This window comes from Dipodomys ordii, unplaced genomic scaffold, assembly GCF_000151885.1.
Source record: "Dipodomys ordii isolate 6190 unplaced genomic scaffold, Dord_2.0 Scaffold34, whole genome shotgun sequence".
Classification (NCBI taxonomy): Eukaryota; Metazoa; Chordata; class Mammalia; order Rodentia; family Heteromyidae; genus Dipodomys; species Dipodomys ordii.
The window spans coordinates 3,787,203-3,806,677 of NW_012267250.1; the positions used below are offsets into that span (position 1 = coordinate 3,787,203).

Here is a 19,475-nt window from a genome sequence, read left to right on the forward strand (position 1 = left end):
AAGGAAGGAAGGAAGGAAGGAAGGAAGGAAGGAAAGAAGGAAGGAAGGAAGGAAAGAAGGAAGGAAGGAAGGAAGGAAAGAAGGAAGAAATGAGCAAATGGGCAAAGCTACATCTATACTATTAAGTGACCATTTACTAGATTAGCATTCTTATTTCTGAGTTGTTTAGTGTTTTTAAAGAAATGGTTGTCTTCTCTGAAGGAAAAATTATTAGTATCTTTCTACAGACAAGTCTGTATGTTAACACAGAAGTGGGTGAGATAATGAATGTGCTCTGAAAAGAGTCTGTTATGTTTATATAAGATTTTACTTATAAGTATGATTATCTCTAGGCCCACAGTGTCCTTGTTATTAGACCATTTGACCTTCCAGGTGGTAAAGTGCCTTAAGATTGTGAGAGGAAATAACACAGGTAAGGAATTAAGTTTTCCACTTAAGAAACTTCGTTGATGAAAATCCATTTGAAAAGAAAAATGTTTCTTTGAAATTGAATTTTCTGAAGCTCAAGTGCTCTTTTAGTTTTTAACAAAGAAGACAGCTTTTGCTACTTCCAAATACCATTCGAGTAAATAGTAAGAACAAGGATGCTATGCAGAAAACAGGATGAAGGCAATGATAGTTTTCTTTGGATGAGTCAGAGATTAATTATAACAAAAATTTAGCTTTAGAGGAGACAAATGCATACACTTACACATAGGTTGTTTCTCAATTTTAAACCCTCCAAAATGAGTGACTTAAAGTAATATGGTTTGTTATTTATCATTATTCCCTAGAAGACAGTACTCTTCTCCAAATGTATTAGTCGAGGTCAAGTATACATGTTATCACACAGAAAAAAATAGACATCTTGTGTCTATTTTCCAAGAGATTTGGAATCTCTTGAGCTATTCTTTCCAAGTCTCTCTCTCTCTCTCTCTCTCTCTCTCTCTGAACTACCCAACATCAGTAGACTCAGATGAACTTATTCACAGCTTGGTGACTGGCTTTGAAAAGCCCAGATTAGAAGCCAAGTCTTTGTTAAGGCTTTGACGCAACACTGTCATTCCTTTGACCTCTTGGTCAAATCATCAGTCTATCCCAGATTCAAGAAAAGAGGAACTAGCTACTACCTGTTGTTGTGAGATGTGGAAAGGTAGGTGAAGCCAACTTTAATTCATCACAGGAGTATCTACACAGTCATTCATTTAAACTGTTTCTATTATGGGTCCAACAGTATTCTCATTGCTATAAGGAAGAGATGCTTGGGCAATTCTCATTTCCTTTCAGCCCTGTTAATGACAAGTTTTGAAATCTTAGCCCAGTTCATTTTCATTTCCATGACTTACTCTTTCTTCTCATCTGCAAAATGGACATGATGCTGATGGTTGCTTGCCATATAACTTAACCCATTTAATTTTCATAATTGTGATATTACTATATGTTACCCACTCTGGGTTAATATTATATATGAAGCGCAGAGAACAGGGCCAGACACATAAGTGCTCTCCAGTTAGTTGTAATTACTTTCATTACCGGAAAGAAAAATGATCCAAGAGACTTGCTACTTGCCTGTTCAGCTATTTAATGACAAATTCTGTTTTAACAACAAGTTGCCTTATAATATGTTTTAAGAAACTTGGAAAGAGTTCTTACAAAACACAATAGACTTACTTTTCCTTTTTGGTTTTGTCAGACAAGGAATCTCTGTGAACCCCATTTTGCATGCAAGTTACAGGATGTATTTTCTTTCTTCTGTTTTCTAGATCCCATTCAGTCATTATCATAGTACTTCCTAATTCAATAGATACTAAATTTCCTAGGTCACCTTTTATTTTCCCTTGTCAGATTCTATATATTAGTCATATGAGATCACTTATAGTTCCACATTTACTGTGCTATTCTATGTATCTAAGCCTTTATGTACCCAATTCCCTGTTCTGAAATGCCTATTAGTTTAAAGCCCACACATTATCTATTCTTTCTTCTTCCTTATCTTAGATTTTTTTAAATTCCTGACATCAACTCCCAGGCTGAACCTCTTTGGGTACCTTTTTGTGTGATTTATCTTTCAAGTGCATGCTCATTTCTTCCAGAAAGCTTGATTGTATGACTATTTATTATCTACTTATACAGCTTCTCTAAACTGGACAAGAAATGAATATTTATTCTCTTCTCAAGTCTCATAACCTACAATATTGCCTTGTCTCCTCCATCATATGTGTAGACAGCTGCCTTTGTAAGAGTGCTTTTTATATATTTTATAGCCATAATTCTTCACCATAGTAACCAAAAATTAAGTATATATTTTCTGACACCATATTTATGTGTGTTGTATATCTGCCAGGTTTAAAATGAAAATTAAACTTTTCAATCTTTGGCACTTAACCAAAACCATTTTGAATTGACCAGATAGTATAATTGGAATTTACACACATAATTTTCTCAAGGATTAAAAAATTAAACAGATGGTTACAGCCATTTCTAATACTTTTCCTACTATATATCTTGGGGGTCTCTGGTTTTCATGCTAATCTCAGAGCATGACATTCACTGGAGATACAAGCTGAGCTTCGAGTCTCAGTTCAAGATATTCTCCTCTTCTGTGAAAGTGACAATTTCAAGTATTCACAAGTGGATCCTACAGTATTTATCCTTCTGCAATTGGCTTGTTTCACTGAGTATCACATCTTATGGGTTTATAGTTAAAGCTGGATAATGTACAAATGGAAATTTAAAATGTTTTCATGTCTTGGCTATTGTTAATAATTTGGCAATGAGCACAAAGAAGCAGATAGAACACAATGAAGCATATATTTTTTTAATGTACTGATCTCAAATTGTTTGAAAGAATTGTCAATTGAGAATGCTAGTTCATATGGCCTTTCTACTTTTTGATATTTATACTCCGGTGAGTTAGGTTCTTTTGCCTATTTTGTGTCAATTTATTTCTTTTCTTTGGACAAATGTCTATTCAAGTCATTTGTACCTTTTTTAAATGAACTTATTTGTTTGCTATTGAGTTGTAGGATACTCATATGAATATCCCCTTAACAGGTAATTGTTTTCCAGGAGTTAGATGGAAGAGGAAATTGAGAACTATTTTTAATAATATAATTTTCCTGTTATTTAAGATCAATAACTTGTAGAAGTTTGCTGTACAATATCATCTAACCAACAGATAATAATATTATGAAATTTACAATAGATTAAGAGCATATATCTTGTGTTTTTATTACAAGCAATACAATGTTTACAAATTAATAGAGTGAAAGTTTTGGTGATATTAATTTATTTTGGTAGAAGGTAAATTGTTCTAAATGACTAAATGAAATAAGACATAAAGAAGTTAACAATCACGAGGCCTTGTCTCTAATTAATTAATTAAACAATTGATTTAAATACAAGTAAAATAAATTATTTTCCAAAGGCTAAAAAAGAATCTTCATATTTGAAAGAATAAAATGTTTTTGAAGAGGAAAACATTTATATCAATAATTAATATCTAAAAGATTTGTATACAGTAAATGTATAATCCTATGTTATCTTTATTTCTAAAGTAGAGTTATTATTTATTCAGGATTAACTTTGTTTGGACCTCTATTTCCAAGTTAACACACAAAAAAAGAAAAAAAATATTATTAAGAAAACTTTTGAGTATGTGGCCTGAGTTGAATATTCTATCTTAGTCCTCATATTTTCTTAAAGTACTTACCTAAAGACATTCTCGATTGATTTTGAAAGGTGAAACAGTTTGAAAGGTAAAATGTGGAACATCTGTCATTTGCTATATAAACAGCAGAAAGAGATAATACTGTATAATAATAGACTAGGGCAAAAGTTGACATCTGGAAAGATGGACCAAGTAAATTAGGCATGCTTGTCATACTACCTCTATTGCATCTTCTCAATTCTGCCAGTGCCTCATGAAAAATTATTTTATAGCACAGTGTGTATTAACTGCATTCTGTACTGTTTGATTTATAAAAGTAGGCAGTGGGCCAGTGCACAGTAGTTCACTGAACTAAGAGGAAGTAATTAAATAATCTGACATAATATAATAATTGCTATGACAGAAGTAGACACAGGGCACATCAGGAATACCAACTCAGGGCATTTAGACTCTCTTCTGCAGTAGAAATTTTGACTTAAGTTCACTTAAAAGTAGGGAGCAAACCACAGAAATACCCATGCTAAAAGGTACCCCATGTTAAGAATAGAGTCAGCTATGGAGTGTCTCATGCTTGTAATCCTAGCTATATTCAGGAGGCTGAGATCTGAGAATCACGGCTCCATAACAGCCTGAGCACACAGATCTGAGACTCTTACTCTAATTAACCAGCAAAAATTCAGAAGTGAAGAGGTAGCTCAAGCAGTAGAGTGTTATCCTTGAGTGAAAAAGCCAAGCAAGAGCTTTGAGGCCCCGAGTTCAAGCCCCAACCTCAGTCCCACCACCCTCCAAGAAAAAAAAAAGAGGAAGAAAAATAAAAAAGAATAGAGGTTATTTCAAATCTTTTTTTTATTGTGAAAATACTGTACACAGGGGTTACAACTACATGAGCAAGGTAATGAGTACATTTCTTATCAAGCACTGTTGCCTCCTCCTTTGTTTCCCCTTACTATCCCTTCTCATCTCCCCCCCACCCCCTCCCAAGTTCATTTCTTGCAAATGAACTTATAATGAGTCCAATTGTAAAGAACAACTTCAAAAGCTATAACTTAGAATTTCTGATTTATTCATTGAGTACATCTTCTAGTGTGGAAAACCTATTTATACATTTCTGAAATAGCATTTTTAGTATGGTGGTCTTTTAAACAGTCTCAACCTAATGACAAGGAATCCTATAGGCCGTGTGTAGGTATCTACACCTCAGGGGTACTTTAAACAGATGATTCGTCAGTTATGTAGCCATTGGGAGATGGAAATTTGATTAAGATTTAAAAAGGGCTTTGATATTTTAGGCCAAATAAGCAGAAAACTCACTTTATTAAACGGAAAACTATGAAGTTACAGGAAGATCATTGTGAATTTTGGACATACCCTTCACTGGAGGATATTCATGAGTCCCAGGACTGAGGATGCTGCTAGTATTTCACAAGTAGTAACCAGTGTTTCATAGCACAACCCTGCACAAGGTTGATGGGTCTTGTCACAGATACCAGTAGAACACTTGACGAACACTACTAGGGAGCCAAGTAGAGCCTGTGGGAGCAGAATTTTAGAGTCCAGAGAGTGGGTAGAAAACTGACACAAAACCTTATGAGCTGATAACCACTCATGCAGTCATTACATGTTTTAAAGGTCACAGACTGCTTTTTCAGGTCTAATAATCAGATAAAAATATCTTCAAATGCCACAAAAAACACATGAGATTTTAATTCTGATGGAGGCATAGCCAACTGAATGATTTACAGAGCAAAGATCAGGTGCAGTGCAATTTTTCTGACTAAACTAGAATGAGACACTATTAAGCTTTCCAGAGGCAGTATAAGAAAGTGTGTAACTAGGGCCTTACCTCCTGACAGTCATTTTGACAGAAGCACCCGAACCTGAGTTCTGATTTGGAAAGCAGATCATTCAGTGGGTTTGAAAAGGGATTTTAAAAGAAGCATCTGTCCATCAATAACTTTCTTCTCTGAATTCTTGAGTAAATAGCCTTACTGGAATGTGTCTGTGGTTCCTGAGAAGTACCAAGGAGAATAACTTTTACATAGACTGGAATAACTGTTAATGAGGCATGTTTTATTTTTGGAATACAAAAGCTCCTCCTTCCTGTGGGCTTATGGAGCCCATCATGGTGAAATGAAATGAATTGCATCCAAACAGAGGGAAGCTAAATTTCATCCCTGTATGAGAAATTGCAACTCTGTGTAGTGACCTACCACATGATATTTTCTGTGTTAGGTGGAATGTTACAAAAGGTAAATTGGAAGTCCCTTTAACTGAGTGAGTGCTCTATGACAGGTCTTTTTGGAAGTGCTTTGTGTTTATTCGTAAGGACAACAGCTCCATGAATTCCATGTTGTTTTGGTTTTAAAACTGTGGAAGCTTTTTGACTTTAATAATTTGCCTGGAGTTTTCTAGCTAGGAAATGGGCCCAGGGCCGGGGTGGGGGGGAGGAGAAGGGGACGGAGGCTGGGATTCAGTATCTTTTTTAAAAAACGAATTCTGAAGTTTCCACTATTAGTTTCAACAAAGTAGGGCTTTTCATGAATTTATATATTATATATTAGTGAAAGGAGACAGATGTTTATATATTATATATTAGTGAAAGGAGACAGATGCTAACAGATGTAGACAGGGCTGGCAGGCACCATTTCCCCAGCGAGATTTTCGTGAGTTCTATTATGAACAGTCTACAAATCTGTGGGAATTCAAAGACTGGTAACATGATGAAGGTTGCTTGTCTTTGCTGAATTTCAGAAAATAACCTGGGAGAACTTCATGATTTATTTTTACTTGGGGGCACTGGGCCTCGAACTTGGGGCCTGGCATTTTCAGACATCCTGCAACTTGAGCCACACCTCTGTTTCTATTCCTTTATTAGTTTGCTCATTCTGAAAGGTATTGTATTTCTTCCCAGCTGGTTTAGGACTATGATTCTTCTACCTCTGCATTCTGAGTGGCTAGGATCATAGGTATGCATCACTGTGCCTGGCCTTTAGTGATTATTTTAAATTATCACTCACCAATTTAAAAGGAGTGACTTACCGCACTGGGTAAAGTAGATGCTCATGTCTACTCAGAAGACTTGTAGACATTCCTGGTTCAAAAAACTTGTTTTCCTGGTAGGAAAAAAAAATCTGTGAGACTCTGACCCCAATTAAGCAGGAAAATGATATAGTGAAAACATATTCAAGATGTAGAGGATGAGTCATGAGCAAGAACACCAAGCAAGAGTGTTTTAGACCCTGAGTTCAAACCCTGGTATGGAAATCAACACATACACACACATCTGAATAGATGTAAACATGTGTTTTAAATGGCATGATGAATTTTCAAAATTTTATGCGAAATGTAATGAGTCAGATACAAGGACTCAGCCAGGTCACACTCATTCATACATGCCCACAGGGCATACAGGAAATCCCAGCACTCATGTTGCTGAGGTAGGAAGAATCCAAGTTTGAGACCATTCAGAGCTATCTAGACCCTGTTTCATAAAAGTCACAAAAAAGAAATCATATGTAAAGGCTCAAATAGCTCATTTTTCGACATAACGTCTTGTATATCTCATTGTTGCAATGGGTCCACCTGTATCCCTACTTAAACAATTTGTTTTTTCCCTTCCCCTCCACAAATTGTACCAACATCAATTGTAACTCCTCTGTACGGTATTTTCACAATTAAAAAAAAGAAAAAGGCTCAAATAGTGTATGAATTCCACTTATATGATACACCCACACTAGTCAAATCTTAGATGCAAAAAGTCAAATAGTGATTGCCAGAAGCTGAGGGATAGAGGAAGGAAATGTTATTGTTTAACAGGTTATTAAGTTTCACTGAGAGATAATGAAAAAAGATGCTGCAAATGGGTAGTAGTGATGGTTTCTGAGTGATAGGAGTCTACTTCCTCCTGCTGAAATAAGTATTCTCTTAAAACACTTGAGGTAATAAATTTGATGTTATACGTACTTTCACCTGATTTGGAGAAGTGCATTGTGTTTTGGGAATGTGTCCCCTGACCTATTGCATTACACTTTCAAACAACTTTAAGGTTTGGAAACAATTGAGCCAAGGACTTGCAGAACTGAATTAAATTAAAATCAAATCTCAAAATCTATAGTTGTACATAGTATAATTTCAGAAGATGGTTTTCAAGGCAGCAATGGCTTTAGCAACATAACAATAACATAACATAACAATAACTATCAATATTTGTACAATAATTTGAAAGCAATTCATCTGTATTCAGGTAGCAGTTTGAAATTGTTCGACTTGTTCTTTCTTTTTGTTGTTGGTCATGAGGCTTGAACTAAGACCCTGGGCACTGTCCCTGAGCTCTTCAGTTCAAGGCTAGCACTCTACCACTTGAGCCACAGTGCCATTTCCAGTTTTCTGGTGTTTAATTGGAGAAAAGAGTCTCAGGGACTTTCTTGCCTGGGCTGGCTTTGAACTGTGATCCTCAGATCTCAGCCTCCTAAGTAGCTAGGATTACAGGTATAAGCCACCAGTGCCTGGCTTTAGACTTGTTGTTTCTGCATGAGATAGAAAGCATGACTTTCAGTAAGCTAGAGCAGATACTTAACTTATAAGATTATAAGTCTGTGTGTGTGCGTGTGCGTGCACACGCACACATGCATGTGTGCTCTAGTACTGGGGTTTGAACTCAGGGCCTGAACATCTTAACTTTTTTAGTCACAGCTGGAACTCAGCCACTTGATCCGTGCTTTCTGTTCTACATTTTTGATTAATTAGATATAAGATTTTCTCAGATTTTTCTGCCTCTGCTGGATTTGAAGCAAGATCTTTAAATCTCAGCATGTTGAGTAGTTAAGGTTATAGGCATGAGCCACCAGAACCTGGCTATAATTCTTATTTAAATGAGAGTTGCAGAAATTATGGGAAAATGACACTGAATTTTTTTAATACTTTAAATTGTGTTAACTATTTTTGCTATGATTCCACTAATCATTTAAAATGAGAAGTCTCATTTCAAATTAAGTGGATAAAGTGGAGTGGAGGATATATTTGATGTTACATAGGAAAAGACATGAAGCTGAAGGTTCTATAGAGAAATGCAGTATTTGGCCATAGCAATAGTAGAGGAACGAATGGGAAGGGAAGGTGACAGTACTCTCATCTTGAGAGCTTCCTAGCCGTGAACCTTTAGTTTGACTGTTTATTTCCTCTAATTTCTTCTAGGTCTACCCTTCCCTTGGTGAGAAGTTAATAGGATTCATTTTCCCCAATACTGTCTTGATAGAGAATTAGAACCCTGTAATTTCTTGGCCAAATGGCCCTGAGCTCATACTGGTTCTGTTCGATCCTCTTTCTCAGCTTCATTCTTTTTGCCCTGCCATTTGCCCACTTTGGTGTCTGAGCATTGCCCACACAATGGCTGCATATGTGTATTTGAGAGTATTGTGGCATACTGAGGTTGCTTACCTGGGAGCTGGGGAGGAACATGTTGAGGATGGAACTGGAGAAGAGTGTATTCAAATATAAAGTACTGAAATATTTTGCCCTATAGTCCACCTTTTCTCCTTTCCAAACAAATTGTCAGGCTTTCTCCAGAAAATACCGATTTCCTTCTTTGTTTTAAAAAGGCCAAATTTATTTGAAGAGATTATTAAGAGTCTCTGTAGAAAAGAAGAAGAAGAAGATGAAGACAAAGATGAAGGAGAAGGAGAAGGAGAAGAAGGGGGAACAGAAGGAAGAAGAAGGAGGAAGAGAGGGGGGAGGAGGAGGAGGAAGGAAGGCGAGGAAGAAGTAGAAGAAGAAGAAAGAGGAAAGAGGAGGAGGAGGAGGGAAGGAAGGAAGGAAGGAAGGAAGCAATCAAGAAAGACAAAGACTATGGAGACAGCTTTCCAAGAGTCGATTTCTCTGCTTAGAATTGCCTAGTAGTTGACCTGCAGCTCCAGGGTGTCAAGCAAGACCAAAGGTTGTCTCCCTCTTTATGAATAAATGTGGTAGAGAGTGGGGTCTTTTGTTATTTTAATGGAAAGAGTTTAGATGCTTTACTTTCCAGCTTGTTTTAAAAGTTAATTTTATTGTCAAGGTGATGTACACAGGGGTTACACTTACATACTTCAGGTAGTAATATCTTGTCAAACTTGAGACCTCCTCCCTCATGTTTCTCACCCCCCCCACAAGTTGTACAGTTCATTTACAGTAACAACAGGGGATAAACTATACCTAATTCGGGTAAACATATATACAATACACAGGGTACCAAAATCAAATACAGTGACAACAGGGGATAAACTATAGTGTGTGTGTGTGGGGGGGGAGAGCACAAAAGAAAAAAGAAATCACATAGTACATTAAAAACAACAACAACAAAAACAAACCTCTTGTTTCCATATCTTGGAGTTCATTTCACTTAATATCATCTTATTTGGTCATATGTACATATACACTATGGAATTCTACAGGTTTTTAAGAATAATTTGCCTTTTGTGCTCTACACAACTAAGGAAAGAGCTAAACAATGCAGGACTCAAGCATCTCACTGAAAAAAAGAAGGGCTTGTACTCCAAGTCAAATATAATTTAATTTTTTGAGTGATGATAGATATTTCCATCACTCTTGAATATAGTCTGTGAGTCATATGTGACACATTAGAAATTTAAAATTTCTACAATGTCTTAAACAACAACAATAAGAAATGCATATGTGTATATGAATGTATGCATATATATGTAATTTTATGGCTACTGAAGTAATTTTATGGCTATTAAGTATGTGCCTTGTGCCTTAAGAATGGTTTACATCTATTATTTATCTTATGGTCATGAAAATCCTTAGTACCTGATATCATCCACTTATTTTCCTTACATTATCTAAATCAGACAGCTTTATCTTGACTTATGTATACAAATAAGTATAATCTCAAATAATGGCTCCTGATGTATTTGGCAAAAGCCAACTAATACATTTCATGAGTATAGTTTCAAATTATGAACGTCTTTAATTATTACTTGGTGTTTAAGCTCCTTGAAGATTGATCATTCTTAGAAAAGCAAATTAATTACATGACAGACCTTATCTAGTATATGAAGGATGGAAACCTTAGGTTTCTAAAATGGCTCTAGAAGTGTTCTCTGAGTAATTTATAAAGGAGAAAACACTTGCTTTCTTGTGAAATGATTTTTATTTAAGTCCAGACGTTACTGGTCACTTTCTAGAGTGATTGTCTTTTTTTAAGTCCTTTTTTGTTATAATAAATGCTGCTTAATATTTTGAAGCATTTAAAAACTAATTTAAAATTGTAATTATTTTAAATATCTTCATAGCTTCTAATGTTTCTCTTTTCATTTAATATGCTATGTGGTCATAGTAATACCTTTTTCTTAAAGACAATAGCTCTTATGACAAAGAAAATGCATTGTATATGGCTTGACACAGACACACTAAAATTGAAATAAATCTTGTCACAGAGAAGTAATAGAACTTGCTAAAAATGGAATCCAATTATAAAAATTCACTTGTAGCTTGTATTTTCCACAAATGCCCACTGGAATAGAAACAATCTAATTAATCTAATATCTCAGAAGAAGCTGAACTAGAGCTCATTAAAAGAACAAGAAAGAGCTAGATTTTTCTACCTGTATAACTCAGGGAAACAGCTTCCTCTATCTTCCCTGTTCCTGTCTATAATATGCTCCTTCCAGCTGCTGAAATAGACTGCCTTCTGGAAATTAAAACCCACATGGCTCAGACCATGGCAGTAAATCTGGCAAACAGATGGTCCTGGGTGAATTGTTACACCTCTACAGAATACCTTGGGATTTTTATCAGCAGTCTTTACCCTAAGTAATGGGAATTAGAATGACAAATTAACAGTCAAACTTTCATGCTTATATCAAAATGGTAATTTAAAGGCTTCTTTCCTTACTCTATTCAAGCCAGAAATATGCAATTGACAAGTTAGATATCAGATGTGCAAATGTATATGTACTCATTTATAGCTCTCTCCATTCAAGCACTGCGATGAATTTTAGTGAGGTTTTAATTTCACATTCCAGTTAGATTTTCTTGGTCTCCTATAGGTTTCCTATAGGAAATATATGTGGATGAGTTTGGCTTATTTATTTATTTATGTATTTATTTATTATTATTTTTGGGTCCGGTTGTGGGGCCTGAACTCTGGGACTGGGCGCTGTCCCTCAGCTCTTCAGCTCAAGGTTAGTGCTCTACCAGTGCTCACTTGAGCCACAGCACCACTTTCGGCTTTTTTCTTTTTGCTTATGTGGTGCTGAGGAATCGAACCCATGACCTCATGCATGCAAGGCAAGTGCTCTACCACTGAGCCCCCTTCCCAGCCCTGAGTTTGGCTTATTTAAAAAACATTGAAAGTCAATTCATTTCACATAAAAATGATTTATTGATGTGTGCAATCAACTCATTTAATATGGTCACTGGCTTCTCTATGGAGAAAAATAAGAGAACAGAAAGAGCTGAAGGGAATTAACCTTTTCCAGTGTCTTCGGTCTAGCCCTTTGCTCTATCCTGCTTTATCTTATCCTAAGAATTGTTCTCAAACCCAAATTCTTAAGACCAAATGAATCAGAAATAAAAGGATTTACTGGCACCATTACAGATGCTAGTCAGAAATAAAAGGAAGGATCAGATTCTGGGCCAAGTTCTTGCAATTAGCAGCAGCAGGGGTTGGCAGGAGCTGGAGAAAGTCCTTTGGACTGGAGCTGAAAGTATATTTGGTAATTCTGGGGAAGAAAAACACCATAGCCTTTGCTGCTAATAAGAAGGGTGGGATAATTCATTCCTCCACTCCCTCATTTGCCATCTCGCCATCCCTCTGTGTAGCCCTTTGTGATTAACTTTCAATTGTAATTAAATTGGAATATCTCAGATTTTTCCTGTCATCACTAACATGTGGTATTCACATACTCATGCTTTCTTAGCTTTACTCAACATATGCTTCTATGTATATTATTTGTAAGTTTCTGAAAATAGACTTGAGCAAGGCAGATGTAATTCTTATCTTGGTAGTATTTTGATTCTGTCAGAGAAGATATGAAAAAAGGAATAGTATTTAAATGATATGACTACAACCATAGTAAAGAGTAAAATATTTCTTAATAAGATTGGAGATATACTTTGGGGAGTAGTAGAGTTGTCTAAAGCTCTAAGTTAGGTGAGGACAAAAATAACATTCTACGAGAACTTGAAGCAGATGGGGAAAATTTGAATATAGTGGGAAGTTTATTCAAAGTTGTTGTGTGAATGCTTGCTAGTCTGCATATATTAATAAAATTGTGTCTTACAGAATGATTTAGTCTTGGCACTGTGGCTTATATCTCAGCTACTTGGAAAGTGGAGATAAGATCATGGTTTGAGAAGGAAGGAAGAATGCAGTCAAGAATTCATTGTATAGACTTCAAAATTAAGAAAAGTAAAGGAAGGGATTGGGACAAAAGGAGTGAGAATGTAGAAGGGGCTGACACGGATTAAGATGCATTGTATTCATAAACTGCTTTGTCAAATGGCACCTCTTTTGTCCAACTACTTAACAATAATTAACTAAATAAAATTAGCCCATAAAACAAGACAGGTGTGTTAGTGCATCTCTGTCAATCCTTCTACTCTTATGATATATGTAGGAGAATTATGGTCCAAGGTTGGCCCTGGGCAGAAGTATGAGACTCTTTGATAAGCAACAACAACAACAAACAACAACAACAACAAACAAACAAATAAACTAGAGCTGAGATTTAAGGAGTAGAGTACCTGCCATACAAGACACTGAGACACTGAGTTCATTGCTCAATTTACTGCTATTAAAAAATGGCCTAGAGAAAGGTGTGTATGAAGAAAAAGGAGGAAGAGGATCTAGAAGGAATTCAGAGACAGCAGCCTGATGAGGGAGAATGTGATTGGCTCCTATTTATGGATGAGACTCACAGTCACTATGACTGTAAGTATAATGAAAGTGTGACTGTGATTTGAGTTTGGTTTTATCCAGTCTCATTCTTTTACAGAACACCTTTTCCTTGTTAGACAATCGAGCCCTGCTGAAGTAACAACTTTATTTCTTATCTAAATAGTGTTAGTCAAGAAATAATTCTGCATTTTCATTCAGATACAATGCCACTTCATTTAAGTAGTCCACTGTCCATGTGTTCAGCATAGATCTCTGTTTTGTTTTTCAGTGTTCCAACATTCCAGAGCCTTCCTGAAGAGATCCTCAGCAAGCTTGCTGATGTCCTCGAAGAGGTAATTGTTTCTAACCTTTGAACATTTTGAGATGGAGCCTCTTCTTGTAGCCTGGCTTCTTTCACAGCTAGTTGTGTGATGATGATGCACATACTACAGAAAGATCTTTTACAATTCACTTTTAGCTCTAGGGGGAGCTATATATGTGGCTTCAAATAAAAAGCAGCTAAGCATATCCAACATTTTACAGGTAACGGTGGGCAAATTAACTCTATCATAGAGGGAAGAAAACTTTTTGTTACAATAAATGTAATGTTACTTTGACTTCCATGGATGAGAAATGGCATATTTCTTCCTTATCAGTTAGTATAAAGTTACAATTATGGCCAGCGTATAGCTTCAGATTAGCAAACTTACAAAAGGAATGATCAGTTAGGCTTATATTCTGTTAGCATGCCTGAATGTGAAATGTCACTGTAGATTTATTTTCCCTGAATCTGTGAAGCCATGGTGTGGAAGGAGAGAAGGAACAGCATAGTTAGCCCACTGTTCACAGATTGCCTCAATGAGAATCTTAACTGACAAAAATAAAGGGAAGTTTATTTAGTTACATTGATGAGCACAATTCCTGATCAACAGTAGTCCAATTTCAGCGACTAAAGTTGTTGAACTAAAGATTGTATATGTATAAGCTTTGTTGTACATCAAAAACTTTCATTTTTTCCACGTATCTAGTGTTTGTTGTTTGTCCTGTATAAATCAAGGGCCTTGACGTATGACAAGAAATGAAATGGGGTCGGTCCTTTCCTCATCAAAGGAAAGAAAGATTCATTAATAATCATCCTGTTGCATAATATTTAATATTTAATTGAAGTGAAAATATGAGCCAATGAGAAAATATGAACTACTAAGACCATAAAACAAGCGAACCAACATAGCCTGGGACAAGGAATGAAAAGACTTGAGAGAATACAGTGAGCTGAGCTCTTCAGAATAAGTAGGAGTTGGCATTGTAAAGGACTGTTACAAACTAGATGGACCCAAATGGATGGAAAAAGGGAAAAGGATATGGTGATTCAAAGGCACCATGTGACAGATGTTATTGATAGTGCAGAGAATAGGTCCAATGAAATACTTTGGTTTAATTCTGCTAGTTAGATAAAAACTTTGAAGGTTTTTAAATCTCAAGAGACAGAAATAGGGGCAAAGTCAGATTAACAGAACTTTAAGGAATATTTCATAAGAGTTTGGTAATTAAATTAATTTGGTAAGTAAAAGCAAAATGAGATGCAAACAGCCAACCTAGAGCAAAGGGTAATCTGGGATATGCTTTCTCATCTGAATTTTATTGTCAGATTAATTTGTCTTGTTGCCCTTCAGGATTTCATTCAGTATTGATGGTTTTTGTCCATTCTATAGTTATTTATTGAATGCCTATTTTGTTCCTTCTCATCCTCTTGGCATGCAGCAATGAAGGGAAAAAAATAAGACAAATTTCCCTCTCTTAGCGGATTTCACCTTATTTCTACAGCGCCATGGGGAGAAAGTCAGGAAACTAGATAAATCATTTGGGGGCTGGGTGTATAGCTTAATGTCTCATAAAAACTTAGGAGCCAGGATTTAGGTGAGTGGGAGAATGATGCCTAGTATGCACAAAGCTCTGGGTTCAAGCTCCTGTATCATAAAAAGAACAATAGACCAGGTGTGTAGCCTAGACAGGCCTCAAACTCACAAGCTGTTGAAACCTGTGAAAAATGGAAGCTTTTCCCCCTCATGCCTTAAAACCTCAGAAAAGCAAATGGTTCAAGGAAGAGACACCAAAACTTGGGACTGAATTTTGTTGAAAGATAAGGAGAGAAGCAGGGTGGAGTAGGGGGAAATAAGGCTTGTAGAAACACAGGAAATCCTATAGGAGCAGGAGACAAAATGTGGGGGAGGTGCTGCACATTTCTTGCATAGTCAGAGGGTAGACTGTCCTGTGCCTACAGAAATGGTGGACGTTTGCACCTGGGGACAGTTTGGGTAAGTGAGCTGATGGAGTGTTTTGAGATAAGGAAAATCTGATTGGTTCTCTTTTGTTCTCTCAGTGGTATCAAGTGTATCAACTGAGAAAGGTGAGGTATGATTGGTTCCAACAGTGAGATGGGTATAAGAAAAATGTAGGAGCAAATGGGATTGGGTCATGTGGTTTCACTTCCAGACATCATTAAGGCCTCCCTTGTTGCTAATCCACAATTGACGTTAAACAGACAGGCTTTGTATTCCAAAGGACTATAGTAAGGTTAAGAAGTTGACCTCAACTGCTAGGAGCAAAGTAAGAGGGTGTTTCCATATTGGAGTGGGCTAGTGAAAGTTTACTGGAGAATTTACCCCAGGAGGGAGGAAACTGTGCGCTGTGTTTGGGCCATTTGCTAATTGTCTCTAAGGGAGTTAGAGAAAAGTAGACTATCTCTATGTTTACACTTGAAAGGGTTGGAAAACCAACCCTGAGTGGATACATCTCAAAGAGGCAGATGACAAATTTACAACAGGAATATAAAAGAATTTACTACAGAAATGTGATGCTTGCTACTCTGAACCCACCTAGGATAGTATCTAGATTTGAGGCCCACATCATCCAAGTGAACTGGTGACCTGTCTGAAAAGCAAACTGAAAGCTCTAAGAACACTTGCCTGAGAGTGGTGGTAAGGTTCTAGGTTCAGTCCCCAACATGGCTAAAAGAAATGTTTTCTCTCTCTCTCTCTCTGTCTCTCTCTGTGGTGTATACACACAGTTTCAATTTAGGGCCTGAGCACTGTCCCTGAGATTTTATTTTGCTCAAGGATAATTCTCTACCACTTAAGTCACATTTCCACTTCTGGCTCTTAGGTAGTTTATTGTAGATGAGAATCTCACAGATGTTCCTTCCTCGGCTGGCTTTGAACCAAAATAATCCTGAGTAGCTAGCATTAAAGACATAAGCCATCAGCACCCTGATTATGTTGTTTCTTAAGGTCTGGCTTTAGAATAGGACTAACCAGAGTCTTGAGCCAAGAAAATGTCTGAATAAAGTTTAGTCAAGATGGGGGTAGGGGCACTAAACTCCTCTTGGCCACCAGCCCATTTGATTGTTTGTTTTTCCCTCCCAACTTTATTTGTTTGCATGGACTCAGGTTCCAGATAGATCAATAATTGGCTTTAAATAGGACTGTTTTGTTTTTCCAAGAGAAAAGAAGCAAGGGAATAGCAAGTTGAGGGAGCTTGGGAAGAGTGATTACAAGCATGGACTGTGGAATTTAGAACTGGACAAGAGAGAAAGGTACTCTAGAATGGGGAAAGACCAATGAGAGGTTGCAGAATCTGTGGTGTTTAATGTACTGAGATTAAAGAATTTTGGGAGTTGGGCTAGAAGAGGAAACAAATGAGAAATGCATTGAAAATATTTTTGTCTGTTTGTACTGGCTACACCAGTAATTCTTTGTTTCAGTCACAAATTCTTAGTTTGAGGCTTATTAAAGTAAGCTGTGCTATGACTTATTGGTCTCTTTTATCTGTGACCACAAAGTGAAGCAGAACATTGTTACAGTTGACTTTTCTATGTCCAACCATAAAAAGAAAATTTGTAAGAAGTAGTACTGCTATAGTTCTCTCTGAATGTGCTGACCTGCAGCCTCTGTAAATATAAAACTGCTTTGTCCAGTTTATTTTATTTTTTTGGCTTATTTTTGTAGAATCCACTGAAGAACTTTCTGGTGACCTTGTGCGTGTGTATTTTATGTTGTTAAACAAGTAAGACTGAAATACAAATTCATTAGCCCCACTCAGCCTCCTAAAAAAGAAGTAAGAAACCATGAAATCCTTTTATCATTTCCTGTCTTTTCCACAGCTGTGAAAGCTTTTGCTATGTTTGTGTAAAAATAGCAACAACTAAATAATTCTGACCAAAGAAATATGTTCATATTGCATGTCAGATTTTCTAATCAGGAGATGCTTTAATTTATGCTTGGATTGTGTAAACCACATTACTCTCTACCAATGATGAATGAAAATGGAACAGATGATTTTGTACCCACATATTTGTTTTCAGGACATAAAAATGAAATAAATGTACCAAATACAAAGTAGATACATAAATATACTACCCAGGACTAACAAAATGTTTAACTCAAGTTGAATAAATAAGTACAATGGAAAGCTAGATAGAATTACACATCAGATAATGTGGAGAAATCTGGAAGAACAAAAGCAAAACTGATATCACATAACATTAAAAAGAACATGTTTGCATAATAATTAAGCTTTCTACAAATATCTGTAAGATGAAAAGGATCACAGATTATAGAAGGTTGCAGCTTTGTTTATTTGACAGATATTTCTGGAACACCTGCCAAGTGCCAGGAATTGTTCCAGGTCTTGGGAATTCAGGGCTCTTGTCCCCTACAGCATACATTTAGGTGAGGGAAGAAATGTGAAGAAAGGAAAATACTATCAAGTGGTAAGGCTACTCCGGGGTTGTAGTTGAAAGAAAAATTTTAAAATAAATTACGAACTGATGCTATAAGAAAATAATTCATGAAACAGGCAGCAGTCTGGCTCTAAAATGGTTCAGAATGCTCTGTCCTCTATGCAGACTATATTTTCAGCCACAGTAAAGGAAGCACATAAGAAACAATTTAATTGGTGAGTCTGACTTTACCATGTCTAGTCATTCTTTAGACAGGTTGAAAGCTCTACTTCTATGATTGACTGAGACTTCACCACTGGATTCCATTTAGGTTGCAGTTTCTTTATACATTCTGTTAGATTGCAGTTCACTTTGTACAGAGAAACCCCTAGACCAAACTTAAAGTATGTGTGGAGGCAACTTTAGGTCAAACATTATTCACTGTAACATTAATGAGGGAAGGTGATATTTAACTCAAGGCCTAAATGTAGATGCCAGGTGACATGTGTATGTGTGTGGGGAGGGGGGCGGCCTGTAGGGAGAGGGATAGGGAGAGAGAGGGAGAGAAGAAAGGGTAGAAAGTAGTCAAAGTACAAACAGAAACTGTCAGACAAGTTGATGTTAGGTGAAATGAACCCCAAGACAAGGATTCAAATGTTTTTTTTTTCTTTCTTGCTATTATAGTTTCTAACATATTTATAAGATGATATCTTTGTTGCTTTGTATGTACCTCCCCCAGGGTAAAAGCCCTTCTTTCACTGTATTTGATGTTGGTATAATTTGTGGAGGGGAAGGAAAAAACAAATCGTTTAAATAGGGATACAGGTGGACTCATTACAACAATGAGATGTACAAGATGTTATGTTGAAAAATGAACTTTACAACTTTGGCAGGGTGGGGGGTGGGGAGGGTGGGGATAGGGGGAGGAGAGGGGAAGGGATGATATGGAGAAACAAAGGAGGAGGCAACAATGCTTGATAAGAAATGTACTCACTATCTTGCCCATGTAATTGTAACCCCTCTGTATAGTATTTTCACAATAAAAGAAAGAGAAAGTAGTCAAAGTAGAAAATGTTTGATATCATTAGACATTTAAAAAGAAAGATTTGTAAGTGGCGAAAGTGAAAAGGAAGGCTAGGGAAAATTTGCCAAGATCAGGTCACACTGTCTTTATCCATCATGGTAAAGTTTGGTTTTTCACTCTAAGTACAGTAAGAAATAATTTAGTATTATAA

The 19,475-nt window shown here is 36.5% G+C and overlaps 1 protein-coding gene across 2 annotated transcripts in view; it reads left to right on the top strand.

The window, feature by feature from the left end:
- Positions 1-19,475, top strand: part of Prkg1 (protein kinase, cGMP-dependent, type I) — a 1,080,074-nt gene that overhangs the window by 748,859 nt on the left and 311,740 nt on the right. For both annotated transcript variants that reach the window (XM_013017167.1, XM_013017166.1), the window contains exon 5: positions 13,813-13,876. In XM_013017167.1, coding sequence (XP_012872621.1) covers positions 13,813-13,876 — 64 coding nt within the window. The remainder of the gene's footprint in view (positions 1-13,812; positions 13,877-19,475) is intronic.